Source organism: Podarcis raffonei, chromosome 16, assembly GCF_027172205.1.
Source record: "Podarcis raffonei isolate rPodRaf1 chromosome 16, rPodRaf1.pri, whole genome shotgun sequence".
Lineage (NCBI taxonomy): Eukaryota > Metazoa > Chordata > Lepidosauria > Squamata > Lacertidae > Podarcis > Podarcis raffonei.
Window position 1 is genome coordinate 26,394,354 of NC_070617.1, and position 18,809 is coordinate 26,413,162.

The 18,809-nt window shown below is 42.4% G+C and overlaps 1 protein-coding gene across 3 annotated transcripts; it reads right to left on the reverse strand.

Annotated features, from left to right (window-relative positions):
• Positions 1-368: 368 nt before the first annotated feature.
• On the reverse strand, positions 369-11,382 carry LOC128404001 (uncharacterized). 3 transcript variants are annotated; one of them, XM_053369243.1, is made up of 7 exons: positions 11,173-11,382; positions 9,046-9,204; positions 5,832-6,008; positions 4,374-4,670; positions 2,301-2,363; positions 915-1,079; positions 369-539 (listed from the first exon to the last, which is right to left on the reverse strand). In XM_053369243.1, the coding sequence occupies exons 2-7, from the start codon at positions 9,197-9,199 to the stop codon at positions 409-411; spliced, it is 987 nt and encodes a 328-aa protein (XP_053225218.1). In that variant the 5' UTR covers positions 9,200-9,204; positions 11,173-11,382; the 3' UTR covers positions 369-408. The 3 variants fall into 3 exon arrangements, with proteins under 3 accessions (XP_053225218.1, XP_053225217.1, XP_053225219.1); XM_053369242.1 differs by having other exon boundaries at positions 11,132-11,381; XM_053369244.1 differs by having other exon boundaries at positions 2,301-2,360; positions 11,132-11,380.
• Between the last annotated feature and the right edge of the window lie 7,427 nt (positions 11,383-18,809).

Consider the following 18,809-nt stretch of genomic DNA (forward strand, 5'->3'; position numbering starts at 1 on the left):
TGTGAGGGAGCACCCTGTTGCAACAGCTTTCATAAAGATCAGGCTTACTAGTTGCTTTGCTTCTCAATATTCTCTGGTTGGCCTCTGTTGGCCTCAATGGTTAAGTACTGAACCATCAACAATGCAAAAAAGGTTGCCAAGTTCCAATTATAACATGCAAAATTCTTTCCACAGCTAAATTTCAGAGTTCTCCCACTCTGAATTGTCTCGTTGTTGTTGTTATTAATAGATTTTTATTGATTGATCAGGTTTTGTTTTGTGTGTATATACCTATGCATTATAGGAACATCATTCCTGACAGAGATTTTCCAGGAAATAACTTTTCCTTTCAAACAGGATATGTGAACCTCTAGGAAGACTCAAACCCACATAAGGAAAATGTTTAATAACTTCTCATTTGTGTCCAAATTAATAAAAGTTTTGTCCCTTCGTTTCTTCCACAGCCAAGTGAAGGCTAGGGGCCAGGTCTCGCTCCTCCTCAGGGGCTTCCTTCAGGTCTTGCACAAGGTTACCGTCCTCAGATGGTTCTTCCATTTTAACTGTTGCAAAGAAACAAGGGGGGGGGGAGGAACCAAGGTCAAAGTGGAGCCAGCTCTCATCTTTTCTCTCCCCCCACCTCCCACCCTGCCTGAGAATTTCCAGTACTCCAAGGCAAACCATATTCAGATCAATTCCTTTAGGAGGAACAGAATCCAAACATACATTCACACCCCTGAAGGCCCTTTGAGAAGGGACATAGCTCTGCTTTGACAGAGTTAAGCTTGGTGGATCAGAGGGATGCTCTGGACGTAGTGTATCTTGATTTCAGTCAGGCTTTTGATAAAGTCCCTCATGCTGTTCTCATGAGGAAGCTGGTAAAATGTGGGCTGAACGAGGTAACTGTTAGGTGGATTTGTAGCTGTGTTCAGACCCACCTTGGCCATGGGGAGACCTACAGGTCCCTTTCCTTGTCTTCTGCTGCAGGGCTGACTGCCGGCTGCTGTTGAGGTTCCTGCGGAATATGTGAGGCGGGTGGCGGTTAATCAGTTCCTTCAGGCGCTTCAGCACCCCTTTCAGGGGCTTCTTCTTTGCTGCTGTTTCTGAACAAGAAGAATAACAAGCCATGTCACTGTTTGGGAAAGCGGCACCAAGCCAGGCTGGGAAAGGAAGGTGAAAAAGACTCAGGAATTTCACTGCTATCCAGAGGGGCAGTGCAAACAGGTCAGCCTTCGGACATCCCAAATGGGTCCCTGCCAGATGTTTTGGACTAGAACTCCCATCAGCCCCCCAAACAGCTGTCTTCAAATATCTGAAAGGCTGTCTCACCATGGAAGATAGAACAAGATGGGTTCCTGCTGCTCCAGAGGGCAGGACCTGAACCAATGGATTCAGATTGGGAGAGGCTATGGAAAACAGATTTGAAATTCATGGCATGTTGTTCACTAAAAGAAAACTACGGTACATGAAAATGATGTACCAGAGGTATTTGGCTCCTGTTAAATTAGCAAAAATGTACAGAACGAGTACAAATACTTGCTGCAAATGTAAACAAAAAGAAGGTATCTTTTATCATATGTGGTGGACATGTAAAGTAGTAAAGAAAAAATTGGGAGTTGATGTATAATGAAATGAAAAAAAAAGGTTCAAAATAACTTTTGTTAAAAAACCAGAAGCTTTCTTATTAGGAATTACAGATAACGAATTTCCAAAAGATCAGAAAATATTGTTTATGTAAGCGACAACACCCACACGGATGCTACTGGCCCAGAGATGGAAGGAAGAGACAACCCCGATCAGAGAAGAATGGCAAATCAAGATGATGGACTATGCCAAAATGGCAAAATTAACTGGGATGCTCATAAATCAAGAAGACAAGAACTTTAAAAAAGAATGGAAAAAGTTTATAATTTATATACGAGACCACTGCAAGCAGGTTAAAACATTGGCAGGATTTTAAACACACTTGTAATGTAAAGGAAACTATGGACAATTCAGCAGGAAAAATATTTCGATAAATATTTATATGCAGTTGTAATTATTTCATTAGGACCTATGGAAGGGATGGGGGAAAGTCAGGAGATTCAGAGTAATCTCAGTATTTGGATTTTGAATTGTTGTTTGTTGTATGTTTATATTTAAAAAAATCAAATTAAAACAATTATTAAAAAACAAAAAGAGAAGGGAGGAGATTCTGACTCAATCACAGAAAAGACTTTCTGACGGGAAGAGCTCTTTGATGGTGGAACAAGCATCACAGACCACAGCCAAGAGAACAGGTCCATTCCTTTGTCCCAAACCTCCTCCTTCCCAAGTTTACAAACCTTGCTCTTCTTCCTTCCAGGAATCTAGTACAGGTTGGTGGCCAGGATCTGCAGTAGCTTCTGCTGAAACAAAAGAAATAAAGGAATGCATTGCATCAGCGTTTAGGCTGTCCTGCTGGAAGTTCAGGTGTAGCCCTTTCCATTAGATGGGAAGAAGATAAAGTCCTTCCCAGAGAAGAATGGCAGATCAAGTTGGTGGCCTATGCTGAAATGGCCAAAATGAACGGAAGAATGAGAAGTCAGGAAGACCAAAATTTCAATAAGGGATGGGGGAAATGTATAAACTATATTTAAAAGCATTGCAAACAGTTAAAATCGTCAGTAGGATTGGAATATCACTTGCAGTTTAAGGGTGAAGTTTGGACACAGTGGAGCTGTGAAAGATGTGGATTATCATAAAAGATGAAGGAGGAGATGATTAACAGCAGCACCCACAAAGGGGAGGAGGGAAGTCCAGGAGATTCCTTGGAATCTTGTTTCTATGTTGTATGTCTGATATGTGACTGTAAAGTTTGAATCTGAAAAACCAAATAAATAAATCTGGGTGCAACTCAGCTTGCTGAGAGGAGTTTGCATGGGGTAACAGGGTTCGTCAGTTTAGGAGGTGAACCTTAACTGTTGTTCATTTCTTCAGTGAAGGGTCTTAAAAATAGGTTTCTGGGATGTGAGGAATTCAAATCTGCTGTGATTTTTGTGATTGGACAACGTTTAGCTTGGCCACTCTACATTTGACAAAGAAAAACATGAAGCGTTTTCGGAAAACCAAATAATTTTAATTGTACCTTCTGGAAATGTCAGGTAATGCTAAATGATAAATAAAATAAAATAAAACATCCTACAACTGCAAGTAGTTGGCAATCATTTTTAATGATTTCTATGCCATTTTACACACATTTTACATACCAAGCAAAGCTACATTGTATTAATTTAAACAAAATATCTGTTGAGTTTCCAAGTCACGTTGCAACTTTTGAGCACCCCTTGTTTCTGGAAGCTGAAGAAATTCAACATGCCCTGATGGGTTAATGGAGTGGGGGACCCCCACCCCAGCTCCCCTGGACCATTTTCTCTATGCTGACATCTCTCTGATCTCTTTGATGTTTAGAGGGAGAAACCGGAGGTTGCATCCAGCTTTACGATTCCCTGCTCCTCTTCCCATTCTTAATCTGGACCTCCAGGGGGAGAGGTCCTCTTGTCTCTCCCTCCTGAGAAGAAAGGGGCAAGGCTGTCTTCTTTGTCTCTCCAACCAGACAGCCAGGACTATAGAACTCTTTTCCTAACCTTTAATAAACGTAAGAACGTAAGAGGAATTTGCTGGGTCCTGCCAATGGCCTTTCTAGTCCAGCATCCTCTTCTCACAGTGACCAAAGAGATTTCTGTGGTGAATCCTGCAGCAGGACCCGAGCCCAAGAGCTCTCTCCCCTCCCGCGGTTTTGAGCAACTGGTAATTCAGAAGCATTGCTGCCTCCGACTGTGGAGGCAGAGGAGAGGCAGAGGAGAGCCATCCTGGCCAGGAGCCCCCGGCAGCCCTCTCCTCCTCCATCAATTTGTCTAGCCCTCTTTCAAAGCCATCCAAGTCGCTGGCCATTGCTGCCTCCTGTGGCAGGGAGTTCCACAGTTCAACTTTGTGCTGTGGGAAGGACTTTGTTTTATCTCCCCTGAGTCTTCCAACTTTCAGATTCATGGGACATCCCTGTGCACCAGTGGGGGAGGGGGGGACTCTATCCCCTCTCTCCACGCCAGGCATCAGTTTATCGATTTCTACCATGTCACCTCTTTGAATTGGACTGTGGGGTTCCCTCTCTCCTTCGTACCGCCGTGGGGGGATCCTCCAGGACCTCCTCTGCTTGGCTCCGCCTCTCCTGCTGCAGGGCGGTCCAGAGGGTCAGTGGGCGTGGCTTGAGGAGGAGGCTTGGTTTGGATACATTGTGGGTTTTTACCTTGTATTTTTATGTTGTGAACCCCGCTGAGATCTATGGAGGATGAACAGCAAACTAATGAATGAATTAATGGCAAGGTGCAGGTCCCAGGTCAAACCTACCGCCATAAAGGGCTACCCACAGCCTCACTTACTTGTGGGATGTGAGCCAACCATCCCTTGCCAGGATCTCCTGGGTGCCACGTTGCCCGGACTCTTGGCATCGCCAGGTGGGATGTTGGAGGGGAGCAGCTGGCTCATGGCGATGTTGGCCAGGAATCTGTCCAGGATGGGGAGCGGGGAGGCCGACAAAGCTCGGCTGCCCATGGTGATAAGCTCTGGTTTTTGGGTGGAAGGAAGCCCCCTTTCCTCCTCTGGAGAGAGCAATGCGCTCCAAGGACTGAACTCCGTCCCCTTCTGCCACAAAGTCCAATCCACCTTTGATCCTGTGTCTAGGAAGAACAAAAACACTCCAACTGAAGGCGCTGAGGGATGGGACGCCTCTCCTATCCTCTCCGAGGCCTCAGCCTTCGGCTGTTTTGGGACTACAGTTCCCATCATCCCTGACCACTGGACCCGCTAGCTAGCAATGATGGGAGTTGCAGTCCAACAACAGCTGGGGACCCAAGGTTGAGAAAGACTACATCAGCTGGCAGCAATGGTTCTCCAGCACACTGCCTCGCCAGAGTGGTACATGCTCTGGCTATCTCCCTCTTGGACTACTGCAATGTACTCTACATGGTGCTACCTTTGAAGGTGACCCAGAAACTACGACCAATCCAGAATGCAGCAGCTAAACTGGTGCCTGGGAGTGGCCACCAAGACCACATAGCACTGGTCCTGAAAGACCTACATTGGCTCCCAGCATGTTTCCGAGCACAATTCAAAGTGTTGGTGCTGACCTTTCAAGCCCTAAATTGCCTCGTCCCTGTATACCTGGAGGAGCATCTCCACCCCCTTTGTTCAGCCCGGACACTGAGGTCCAGATCCGAGGGTCTTCTGGCGGTTCCCTCCCTGCTAGAAGTGAGGTTACAGGGAACCAGGCAGAGGGCCTTCTCGGTAGTGGCACCCACCCTGTGGAACGTCTTCCCATCAGATGTCAAGGAGATAAAGAAGTATCTGACTTTTAGAAGACATCTGAAGGCAGCCCTGTTTATGGAAGCTTTTAATGACTGATGTTTTATCGTGTTTTTCATATTCTATTGGGAGCCACATGGAGGTGGCAACCCAGCCACATGGGCGGGGTATGTATAAATAAATAAATAAATAAATAAATAAATAAATAAATATTATTTTATTATTGTTATTATTATTGTTTGCACCCAAACTTTTCCAAGGGATCTGGGTCAAAGTCAGATCCGATAGAATCTGCGCCCTGAAAACCTCTATTTACTTTCCAAGAGAAAAAAAATATAACCTCCTCAGCCCTTCACAACTAAAGGGTGATGTAGGTGCTCAGAGGCTTTCCAGGTACTGATGTCATGTTAGTAAGCTCCGATTTAAATGTATACCTGCACTACCAAGAAGGTGCAGGGCAGACGACATCACCTGCCTCCACCACCATTGCTTGCCCTTCCCACTGCCTTGCTAGAGGTGCAACCCCAGAGGCTCACCTTCCTGGGCTGAACTCAGGGCCTCCACCTCCTCCATGGTCCACGGGTGCTGCCTCTCCGGGGAGCTGCTGTTGGAGGAGCTGGCAGTTGGCAACCACAGCTGGCTGGGGGGGTTCTGGGGCAGCTCCCTCAGGCACCGCTCCAGGTCTTGCAAGGGGTCGCTGTTCCAGCTGGGTCCTACCGAGAAAGGGCATGCAAAGCTGTCAGCTACACAACTGCACCATGCTGCTGTTCATTTATTATCTAGGTACCAACTTCATTCCAAGAAGAAATACCAAAACAGTCAAGGAATCATGGAATCACGAGGAATCATGAGTTGGAAGGGACTCATAGAGTCATCTAGACCAACCCCATGCAAGACGGAGATAGTATCTTAAGAAAGGGCAACAACAAAACGACACTCAAACCGATTGCAGAAACACAGCTACCTGGAATTAAAATTTACAGTAAAACAACAGGTATAAAACATGCGTAATTAAAATATATAATGTACAAGTACATTAAAACAGCGTAACAATTAAAATAGTTTGACTAGCCGTTCCCTAAAACATAAAACATTGAAAATTATTATTATTTCTGAAGGCAGCCCCGTATAGGGAAGTTTTCGATGTTTGATGTTCTATTATGGGGAGGGGGTTATTGGGTTGTTGTTTTTATTGATGATATATGCTGTTTCTATTGTTGGGTTGTTTTTATTGTTGGGTTGTTTTTATTGTTGCGTAGTTGTTTTTATTCATTATATATGCTGCTGGAGGAGGGCAGGGCGTGGCTTTATTTGACAGGGGTGGAGGGAGGGAGGAGGAGAAGGTGGGATCTACATCGGATAGCTGCCAGCATGGCATTCTTTGATGGGCATGGAGGGAGGGAGGGGAAACTTCAATGTGGGGGTGCGACAACAATATTTTCACACCGGGTACCACCTGGCCTTGCTACGCCACTGCCTAGAGGGGCACAGGCAGTCGGACATCCAGTCAGTGTAACTGCCTGTTCCACTGGTCTGGATCTTCTCCTCCTCCACGTGACCTGGGAGATGTGCCTGGCTCTGGCTGACTCCATAAAAGAGCCGAGTCATGCAGCCATTTTCTCGGTTGTTGTTTTTCTCTTGTCTTGCTTGCTGATCTTTTGCTGCCACGCTGCTCTCCTGCAGCCATTTTGTGATCTTAATATAATCTTGCTCTCTGCTGGCTCTCAGCCAGCAGCACGAGTTCAGTCTCCATATGAAACAAACTCACACAGTTTCTTTGTGTAACTATCAAGCAAAGTCTGTCTTTCAGGGATCATAATGCGAACTGAAATGTGTCAACTTTTTGTTACTTTACTCAGAAAGTCTCTTGTGTCTTTATTCTTTTAAGAGGGATCAAAAGGGAACACCAGGAATAAACTTAACTAAGAGATTAAAACGAATCTGCAAACTAGCTTCCAGCTATACTGAGGGGCATCTGCTCTGCTACATCACTTACTAGTGTGAGGGAGGGAAATATCTTTTAGGTTGAGGTTCAAGTATAATGATTACTTTTTTAGCAGTCAGTCGTGTTTTCATTGTTCATAAGCTGTTAATAATAATAATAATAATAATAATAATAATAATAATAAAAAAAAAATTTATTTATATCCCGCCCTCCCCAGCCAAAGCTGGGCTCAGGGCAGCTAACAACACTAAAATAGTGCAACATTCTAAAAACATTATAAAAATTAATTAAAATCAAATTGATGGCAACCATAAACTAAAGTTTTGTAAAGATTGCCAAAGGAGGGAGTCAGGCTGCTCCCTGACCAAAGGCCAGGCGGAACAGCTCTGTCTTGCAGGCCCCGCGGAAAGATGTCAAGTCCCGCAGGGCCCTAGTCTCTTGTGACAGAGCGTTCCACCAGATTGGAGCCGCAGCCGAAAAAGTCCTGGCTCTAGTTGAGGTTATTCACTATCTTCTTCTGGTTCGGATATATCGTTTGTTGTTGGATTCTCCATTTATGGGCTGTTTGTGTCCCCCCCCCCCAAGTTCTTTCCACTATTTTATGCAGAAGATATTAGCATCCTTTACCATTTCAAATCGTTTTCTTTTCCCTTTGAAATAGAAATTCCCTCTGGAAATTCCCACCTAAAATCAATAGACTTAGCTTTTAATGCCTTCGCTAGAAATTGCAATTTGTCTCTTTTCTTAAGCAGACAGGGTGGGATTTCCTTTAAAATTATAATCTCCTTTCCATTGATTTTTATTTCATTTCTCTACTTGTCATTAGTATCTTATCTTTAATCCAGTTTGAAGTAAACCTTACAATACAATCTCCTGGCCATTTATTAGCTTTCGCTTTCACGGAGTTGACTCTGAATATTTTTTCTGTGTATCTGAGTACGTCCTCTTTCTGTAATCCTAACCAGGTGGTTAGATTCTCTATTATTTTCTTCTGTAAATTTTCCCCAGATTCCTCGGGTATCCCTCAAAATCTCAGTATTTTCTCTCTACAGTGGTACCTCGGATTAAGAACTTAATTCGTTCTGGAGGTCTGTTCTTAACCTGAAACTGTTCATAACCTGAAGCACCACTTTAGCTAATGGGGCCTCCCGCTCCTGCCGTGCGGCTGCTGCGCGATTTCTGTTCTCATACTGAAGCAAAGTTCTTAACCCAAGGTAATATTTCTGGGTTAGCGGAGTCTGTAACCTGAAGCGTATGTAACCCGAGGTACCACGGTACTTTGCATTTGTAGTTTTGCAAGTGTATCCTAGGTAGCTTTTTGTCTGATTTTAAACTCATCTATTTCTTTTTTTAATTTATTATATTCTTTCCTTGGTTCTCTATTCTCTTTTGTTATTTTCTTCGCAACTTCCTCCTAACCTTGAGTCTTGTTTTTTATTTCTTGTATATTTTTTTAGTGTACTGTAAGCTCATTCACCTGCCCGACAAATGTTTCTAAGACTTTTGAGTTTTCCTCCATTCTTCCTTCCATTCTGTCTAATTTCTCTTCTAGTCCTTTAATCCTTTCATTCATTTATTTTTTCATTTCACCTAGATCTCTTTTCATTTCTCCTATATCTGTTTTCAAGGCCAGGATGAGCCCCCTTGGTGGAACACAGGACCTGGCTAAGTGTGGACAAGTGTAGATCCCTTCTGCCTTCTCCAGTCACTGCGACTGCGTCACTCCTCTCTTCAAATACCCTCCCACCCCATGTTTTCTGAACCAACCAGTCCATCCGCCCCACCCTGTCTGGACTCTGCCTCACCCTCCAAATACGGGACCCATATCCATAGGTCAATTCCTGTCTCTGGGCTGCTGTGAGCGAGGGTTCCATCGGGGAGACTAGAGGCCAGGTCTCGCTCCTCGGGATCTTCCTTCAGGTCTTGCACAAGGTTCCCATCCTCAAATTGTTCTTCCATTTTAACTGTTGCAAAAAAACAAGGGAGTGGGGAACCAAGGTCAAAGTGGAGCCAATCCTAATCTTTTCTCTCCCCCCATCGCCCACCCTGCCTGAGAATTTCTGGTACTCCAAGGCAAACCATATTCAGATCAATTCCTTTGGAAAGAACAGAATCCGAACATACATTCACACCCCTGAAGGCCCATTGAGAAGGGCCATAGCTCAGTGGCAGAATATCTGCTTTGACAGAATTAAGCTTGGTGGATCGGGGATGCTCTGGACATAGTGTATCTTGATTTCAGTCAGGCTATTGACAAATTCCCTCATGATATTCTCATGAGGAAGCTGGTAAAATGTGGGCTGAACGAGGTAACTGTTAGGTGGATTTGTAGCTGGTTGACTGACCAAACCCAGAGTACTCATTAATGGTTCGTCATCCTGGGAAAAAAGCGACAAGTGGGGTGCCGCAGGGTTCTGTCCTGGGCAAGTTGTTGTTTAACGTCTTCTTAAATGACTTGGATGAAGGAATTGAGAGGATGCGCACCAAACTGGGAGGGGTATCTAATGCCACAGAAGACAGAATCAGAATTCCAAATGACATTAACAGATTGGAGAACTGGGCCCAAACTAACAGAGTTAATTTCAGTAGGGACAAATGTAAAGTTCTTCACCTAGGCAGGAAGAACCAGATGCACAAATATAGGATTAGGGACACCTGGAGAAGGATCAAGGGGCCTTGGTGGACCACAAGCTTAACATGAGTCAACAGTGTGATGCAGCAGTAGTAGCAGCAGCAGCAGAAAAAAAAGGGGGGAGGAAAAGGGGGGGAAGCTAATATTATTCTGGGCTGCATCAACAGAGGTTTGGTGCCCCAATCCAAGGAAGTAATGGTCCCTCTCTTTTCTGCCTTGGCCAGACCTCAGCTGGAGTCATATGTCCAGTTCTGGGAACCACAATTTGAGAAGGATGTTGACAAGCTGCAAGACGTGCAGAGGAGGGCAATCAAGATGATCAAGGGTCTGGAAACCAAGCCTTAGGAGGAAGGGTTGACGAAGTTGGGGATGTTTAGCCTAGAGAAGACTGAGATGTGATAAAATAGCCTTCTTCAAATATCTGAAAGACTTGTTTTCTGCTGCTCCAGAGGGGGTCACCCCAACCAATGAATTCAAATGACAAGGAAGGGGATTCTGAAAGAGACACCAGGAAGAACTTTATGATAGTGAGAACTGTCTGACAGTGGAAGGGGCTCCTTCAGAAAGTTGTGGACTCTCCTTCTGTGGAGGTTTTGAAAACAGGTTTACAAACTTAATCCGTTCCTGAAGTCCATTCTTAAACTGAGGCGCACTTTCCCTAATGAGGCCTCCTGCCGCTGGTGCTCTTCCATCATTTGGATTCCGTTTGCAGACTGAGGTAAAGTTCGCAAACCAGAACACTACTTCCGGTTTTGTGGAGTTTGTCAACCGAATAGATTGTAAACAGGGCTGTACGTAAACCGAGGTACCGCCATAGAAGCATTCTAATTCACAATTACCTCACCGTTTGCAATCCTTCTACTCAGATTCAACTTTTCTGAGACCCTTTGCTTTTACCGAAAAGTGACATTTCCCTTTCTTACAACTCCTACCATGTCACCTCTTTGAATTGGGCGTTGCATGGCTACTACTCCTGTGTAATCGTGGAGTTTTTTCGTCTGGGGCTTATTCCAAGTCCCCTCCCTAGTTGCCGCCCTTCATCCTAAGGTCCCAGTTTGGGATACATTAAAACACAGTATTAAAACAACCTACAAGCGTTTCTGTGCGCTGCTCTGGTTTGCCAGAAGCGGCTTAGTCATGCTACCCACATGACCCGGAAGCTGTACGCCGGCTCCCTCAGCCAGTAAAGCAAGATGAGCGCCACAACCCCAGAGTCATCTGCGACTGGACCTAAAGGTCGGGGGTCCCTTTACCTTTACCTTACAAGCATAAAAACGAGCTGGGTCCTAAAAACAGACACCTCAGATGTCAGAAGCCGGGTTCTAGAGGTGAGTCTTCAGTATCCTCTGGAAGCTGTGCAAGGAAAGTGCCAGACCTACCTCTTTTGAGAGGGAGTTCCACCATTTAGGGGCCACCACAGAGAAGGCCCTGCCCTGGGGGATGCCCCACTGCAAGCCTCCAAGGGAGAAGAAATTACCAAGAAGAATCACCAAGAGGGTCTGTAAGGAAGGAAGGTTCTGGAGGGTAATGGCTGCGTCAGTTTGCTGCTGGGAATGAAGCATTCCTGAGCATTCCATTCTCACACAGTTCCATAACTGCCACCGTGGAGGCAGAATCATTTAACTGCTTCCACAGCAACTGGCAAAAGCAAAGGAGGCCGGAACTTTTTGCCACATGAATCAAATTTCTCTCTTTTTTAATTTGTTTATTGGGTTTTACAGTTTTATATCAACATAGTAATAAACAAGAAAAAACAACAAGAATGCATAAATCCCATTCTCCCCCCCCCCATCCCCCACCCAGCGACTTCCCTCAACTTCCCCTTCTGGTTCTTTAAGTATTTGCTGCTTCTGCTTACATTATTTTACCTTAATTTCAAAATCTTTTAACTAAATGCTCTTATTTTCTTATCATTTTTGTACCATATCATTCAGATTACATCTTGCACTTAATTGCTTTCCAGATCATTGTTCCTTATCTTTTATGCTTATTTTATTAGTTGTAAGTGTTTACTCATTTTATATATATATATATATATATATATATATATATATATATATATATATATATATAATTTTTATTAGTTTTTTTAACATATCATTTTCAACAGTAATTAAACATACTTTTACATCTTATTCAAATTTTTGACTTCCATCAATCCTGTCTGAAAATTTTCCAATCTAATCTCTCAGTATGCATTTCTTATCTTCCCTATTACATTTCAAACTCATAACCAATATTTCTATCTTTTTCTACTTTGTAACACTTCGTATATTTCTCCTTGCAAAACTTATTGTAGTCCTACTAGCGTAATTTGTTGATTACAGTTGCTCTTCAAATAATTCATATACTTCTTCCAATCTTCTGTAAATTTCTGGTTCCGCAGGTTTTGAATCCTTCCTGTCATTTTGTCCAATTCTGCATAGTCCATTAATTTCGTCTGTCATTCTTCTTTCGTCGGAATTTCTTCTTGTTTCCATTGCTGGGCTAACAATACTCTTGCCGCAGTTGTTGTACATAAAAACAATTAAACATCTTGCCTATTAATGTCCTGACCTATAATACCAAGTAAAAATGCTTCTGGTTTTTTTAAAAAATGTATATTTCAACATCTTTTTCATCTCATTATATATCATTTCCCAGAAGTTCTTTACTTTTTTACATTCCCATCACATATGATAAAATGTTCCTTCTTTTTCTTTACATTTCCAACATTTATTATTGGTCTTATACATTTTAGCTAATTTCACTAGTGTAATATACCATCTATACATCATTTTCATCATATTCTCTTTCAAAGCATTACAGGCTGTAAATTTTTTCCTTTCATTCCACAACCTTTCCCATTCTTCAAGCTGTATATTATATCCAAAGTCTTTTGCCCAATGTATCATTACCGATTTCACTTCCTCATATTTCAAATGCCATTCCAACAGTATTTTAGACATTTTAGACATTGTTTTACATTAATTGTTTAATATTTCTATTTCAAATTTTGATTTTTTATCATCAAATCCTTTTTCCTTTAAATCCTCTTTATATATTTCATTGACTTGGCGATAGTGCAACCAATCATTTACATATTCTTTAACCTCTTCATATGGTTTCATTTTCCATTTATTTCCTTTTCCCCCCAACAATTTCTCATAGGTAACCCAATTTTTACTCACATTTATCTTTTTCACACTCATAGCTTCTAATGGAGATAACCACCATGGTGTTTTACGTTCTAATAAGTTTTTATACCTGTCCCATACCTCATTTAAGATCTTCGAAATATGTGATTACCAAATCCTTTATGAATTTTTGTTTTATTATACCATAGATATGCGTGCCAACCAAATCTATTGTCATAATCTTCTAATCCAACAAATCTGTACTTCTTAACAGCATCCATTCCTTTAACCAACAGAGGCACACCGCTTCATAGTACAACTTCAAATCTGGCAGGGCGAAGCCCCCTTTCTTTAACATCTGTTAACAATTTTTATTGTATTCTCGGTTTCTTCCCCTGCCAGACATATCTTGAAATTGCTTTTTGCCATTCTTTAAAAACTGCTGCCCCCTAGATTGTAGGAATTGATTGAAACAAAAATAACATATTTGGTAGCACATTCATTTTTATAGTTGAAATCCTTCCCCAAAATGATAATTTAATTCTTCCCCATATTTTCATGCCTCTCTTAATTCCATTCCACACCCGTGTATAGTTATTTTGAAATAAATCTATGTTCATTGTGGTTAACCAAATGCCTAAATACTTAACTTTTTTGACTACTTCTATACCAATTTCCTGCTGCAACATATCAACCAACTCTTGTTTCATATTTTTAACTAATATTTTAGTCTTGCTTTTGTTTAATTTAAAACCTGCTACTTTTCCAAATTCTTCTATTTCTTTAATAACTTCTTTGGCATTATTTAATGGTTCATTTATAGTTAGTATTCTATAGTTAGGGGATTCTGAAAGAGACACCAGGAAGAACTTTATGATAGCGAGAACTGTCTGACAGTAGAAGGGGCTCCTTCAGAAAGTGGTAGACCTTCTGTGGAGGTTTTGAAAACAGAGATTGGATGGTCATCTGTCATGGATGCTCCAGTTGAGATTCCTGCATTGCAGGGGGTTGGACCAGATGACCCTCAGAGTCCCCTTCCAACTCTGCAGGTCTATCATTCTACAATTAGACATAAGGCTGCTTCCTACTGGAGAAATACTCTTCCTCTGAGCTATTTAAAGGTAAAGGGACCCCTGACCATTAGGTCCAGTCGTGACCAACTCTGGGGTTGCGGCGCTCATCTTGCTTTATTGGCCGAGGGAGCCGGTGTACAGCTTCCGGGTCATGTGGCCAGCATGACTAAGCCGCTTCTGGCGAACCAGAGCAGCGCACAAAAACACCGTTTACCTTCCCGCTGGAGTGGTACCTATTTATCTATTTGCACTTTGACGTGCTTTCGAACTGCTAGGTTGGCAGGAGCAGGGACCAAGCAATGGGAGTTCACCCCGTCGCGAGGATTCGAACTGCCGACCTTCTGATTGGCAAGCCCTAGGCTCTGTGGTTTAACCCACAGCGCCACCCGCGTCCCTCTGACCTATTAACCTCTTCTTAATTTCATTGGACACACCAAATCTGTTGTCAATAGTTGGCCAATCTCCATTCAAATCTCCTGAATGCCTCCAAATGCCTCAAACTGCCAGGAGGAGCTAGGTAAAGACAACCCCCTCACCTTTGGCCCTCCCCACCTCACCCCACCTTGCAAAGCCAGCCAGAGGAGTTTTACTTTTGATGCCCAGGACTCAGGTCTCCTCGGCCGCCCCCTCCTTGCCTGGGGCTCCACATGGACTGAGAGGATAACCAGGTCTGTCTGGCTACTGAAGCAAGGAGCTGTTGCTCCTTGCTTCCACTTTAACTGCAGGTGCCCCCCCCCAAGGGAAAAAGCAAAGGCTAAGCCAGAAGCTGGAAACACTTCGAGAGCAGAAAAGGCCCGAGGTATCAGCAAATCCACACGGCCAGCAATGGCTGTCATATGACCATGGCAAAACCAGAGTAATAAATGGCGCAAGTGGGAATTTGTTGCCATTTAAAGGTACTGTACAATCGCATATTGCATGCATCTAACTTTTGCAATTTCAACCTTGAAAGCTGTCTGGTTGAAATTGCACTTTAAAAAAAAATATGCTTTTCAGGTTTATACATTTCACTAATTTCACAATCATTTTAACATTTCAAAACTCAACTTCCATCCCCCTCTTTCTGCAGTTCTTTAAATTCATTTTTAATATCTTCTGGATACCCAAATTAACTTAATTTGCTCATTTATTCATCTTCTTTAAATACATACAGTGGTACCTCGGGTTACATACGCTTCAGGTTACATACGCTTCAGGTTACAGACTCCGCTAACCCAGAAATATTACCTCGGGTTAAGAACTTTGCTTCAGGATGAGAACAGAAATCGTGCTCCGGCGGCACAGCGGCAACAGGAGGCCCCATTAGCTAAAGTGGTGCTTCAGGTTAAGAACAGTTTCAGGTTAAGTACAGACCTCCGGAACGAATTAAATACTTAACCTGAGGTACCACTGTACTCTTATAAAACTACAGGTTATTACAATAATCCTGCCAAAGTTTTTATCTGTTTATAATTTATCTGTTTATTTATTCAATAAACCATTTCCATTCTTTTATTTAAAAATCTGTTATCTCAATTTCTTATTCGTCCGGTGAGTTTTGCCATTTCTGCATATTCCGTAAGTTTTTGTATCCATTCTTCCTTTGCCGGGACTTCTACTTCTTTCCATTTTGGGGCAAGAAAGATTCTTGCTGCTGTAGTTGCATACATGAATAAGTTTCTATATATTTTAGGTAGTTCTGTCACTATAATTCCCTGTAACACGTGCGATTTCAACGCCAAAGCATTCAGATAATTTCTCCATAGAAACCGCCATTCTGGCGGTTCCCTCACTGCAAGAAGTGAGGTTACAGGGAACCAGGCAGAGGGCCTTTTCTGTACTGGCGCCCACCATGTGGAACGCCCTCCCATCACAATGTCAAGGAGATAAAGAAGTATCTGACTTTTAGAAGACATCTGAAGGCAGCCCTGCTTAGGGAAGTTTTTAATGTTTGATGTTTTATCATGTTTTTAATATTCTGTTAGTAGCTACCCAGAGTGGCTGGGGAGGTCCGGCAAGATGGATGGAGTATAAGTTGTTGTTGTTGACGGAGTATAAGTTGTTGTTGTATTATTTTTTGTTGTTGTAAGTCACTTGGCAAACAACAACTAATAATAATAATAATAATAATAATAATAATAATAATAATAATGGAATTGTAGAGCTCTCTACAATTCTCTCCCTAAGAGGAGCACTCTCCCTAAGAGGAGCAGGCTAGCTTAAGGGCTGCAGGGCACATACAGCTCTGCTCTCAAACACGTTCATTTCTGCAGCACCCACAACTTAAGGCCATTGCCCAACAGTAGGGCCAGCTCTGCAGAAACCCTCAGAATCGTCACAGTGCCTCCCTGCTGCTTCTAAGTGGGTTATGATATTGAGGACAACCAAGTTCCCATTGGAAAAGTTGTCCTGCATTAGCTACCAGGCGTCAGAGCAAGTGCAGTGAAGGTAGATTAAAGAAAAAAGAAAAAAGGATCAACCTCTGTGAAAGGAGATGGAGAGAGACGGCTCTGCTTAAATTTGACCGCACTTCAAGCAGATTTAATATCATACAAAAATAAATTTGATAATGGGTCGGTGGGCAGGAAGGAAACAGAACCAACTACGGAAGGCCAGGGATGGTCATGTGAGATCTCATGGGAACTTTGACGGCTCCACGAGATCTCACAAGAGCACCCCAGAACCAGCATGCTCAGTGGGTCTTGCCCCTCTAGCAAGGCAGAGAGCTAAAACTCCTTTTCCGCGCAATGTTAACTGCAAGCAGCTGAAATCCCACAAGTTAATTGTGCATAGGGTTCAACCATTATGCACGTGCTACAGTAAAACTGTAGCTGCAGCAGACACTAACTGGAATGTCAGAAACATCTGTGAACTCAGCTGTGCACGCCCTTCTGATGGCCCTGGAGCAAGGACATTTTCTGCAGTCATTTCATCACCAGAAGCTGAAGTAGCCGCTTCTGCATGCCTGGCAACTGCAGCCAAAATTACACCATGGAGCTCATGGTCAGAAATATCCCTGAGACCCACAGACAATTAAATGAAATCTTCAAAGAGGATAACAAGGGAGGATTCACTTACAGAGTTTCCAAATTGCAGAAGGATGTTATAGATGATAAGTCCAAATTATTAAAGAAGGCGTATAATATACTTTTGGAATGGGAAATTAAAGATGAAGAAGTTAAATCAGTAATGATTAAGTGGGCACATGATATAGGTCACAATATACAATTTGAGGATTGGATAAGGCTTTGGAAAGTGAATTTGAAATTTACAGATTGTATATTGTTGAAAGAGAACTATATGAAGATGATGTATAGGTGGTATGTGACACCAACAAAATTGGCAAAAATGTATAAAACAGAACAAAAGAACTGTTGAAGATGTACAGAAGGGGAAGGTACATTTTACCATATGTGGTGGGATTGTAAGATTATTTTAAAAAATGGGAAATGATATACAATGAATTGAAAAAAATGTTTAAAATAACATTTGTTAAAAACCAGAAGCTTTTCTGTTAGATATTTTAGGACAAGAGCTGCCGAAAGAAAAACGGACATTATTCATGTATGCTACAACAGCAGCAAGAATCTTAATAGCACAAAACTGGAAAACTGGAGAAATACCATCAAAAGAACAATGGCAAGAAAAGCTGATGAATTATACAGAGTTGGCAAAGTTAATGGATAAACTGCGTAAAAAGGACAATAGTGATTTTGAAAAAGAGTGGGTACCTTTTACAACATATTTGCAGAAACAACAAAAAAAGGACACGCTGGCAGGATTTAAATAAACATTTACAACTTTATTTACAGAGAACAAGAAATTTAATAATGTGACAACATAGTACTATATACAAACAGCAGAATGTAACATTTGACTTAATAAACCAGAAATGGAAGCCGAGGGAAGTCAATAGGGAGGGGGGAAATTGGAAAATGAATGTTATTGATATTGGATATTTGTTATGAGAAAAAGAAAATCAATAAAAAATATTATTATTATTAAAAGAAGAAATATCCCTGAGACGACATTACAGGGGAGATGGAATCAGTCTGCATCAAACTGACATGCCTGACAGGAAGGCACCCATCCACTGCCATTATCAGTGTTTGACAACAACAATGACCTCTGTTCAGCCTGCCCACCAAGTCGATCATAGCTCACTGGCCACACGGGGCAGCTGAGCTGAGCAGGGGCCCCAATGAACCTCTTGGTTTTGTGGCTTGAGAATATAAAAGGAGAGAGAGTTGTCGAGCACTTGGGACAACTAGATCCATGCCTAGTGGACAGCCTGGGAGGTCACAAGCTGTGCAGACCCAAGAAAAAAAAATGGGACCCAGGAGAGCCATCCACGGATGCCACTGCCCCCACCTGAGCAGTCCAGTAAGCAGCTCCAACAAGTCCTCATTCTCTGTAACATGGGGGGCTCCCCCTGCGTTTTTACAGAGCATCCCTTGCGGCAGGGAGTGCCAAACTAAGTTCTTTGATTCCGTAAAATATAAAATTCAACAACTGTGTTTCCTTAAATGCAGGCCAGACCAATCAAGAGCCACATCAGGTAACTCTTCCTAGTAACTAATTATTACTACTAGTTACTAGGAAGAGTAAATAATTTGAATTGGAATACAAGAAGGGGAGGTATGAGGAGGTCAGGGAAATATGTCATTGAAAATTAAGTATTGAGAACTGTATGTGTGTTTTTTTTGCTTTTTCCTTTTTGTTTGTATAAAATTGGAAACAATAAATAATTTTATAAAAAAAACAACTCT

Coding starts and splice junctions, on each gene's coding strand:
- LOC128404001 (XM_053369243.1), bottom strand. CDS start 9,199: ATGGAAGAACAATTTGAGGATGGGAACCTTGTGCAAGACCTGAAGGAA. Junction 2,364..4,373: donor GGTTGGCTCACATCCCACAA/GTAAGTGAGGCT, acceptor CTTTTGTTTCAG/CAGAAGCTACTGCAGATCCT. Junction 540..914: donor TAGGTCTCCCCATGGCCAAG/GTGGGTCTGAAC, acceptor TCTTTGCAACAG/TTAAAATGGAAGAACCATCT.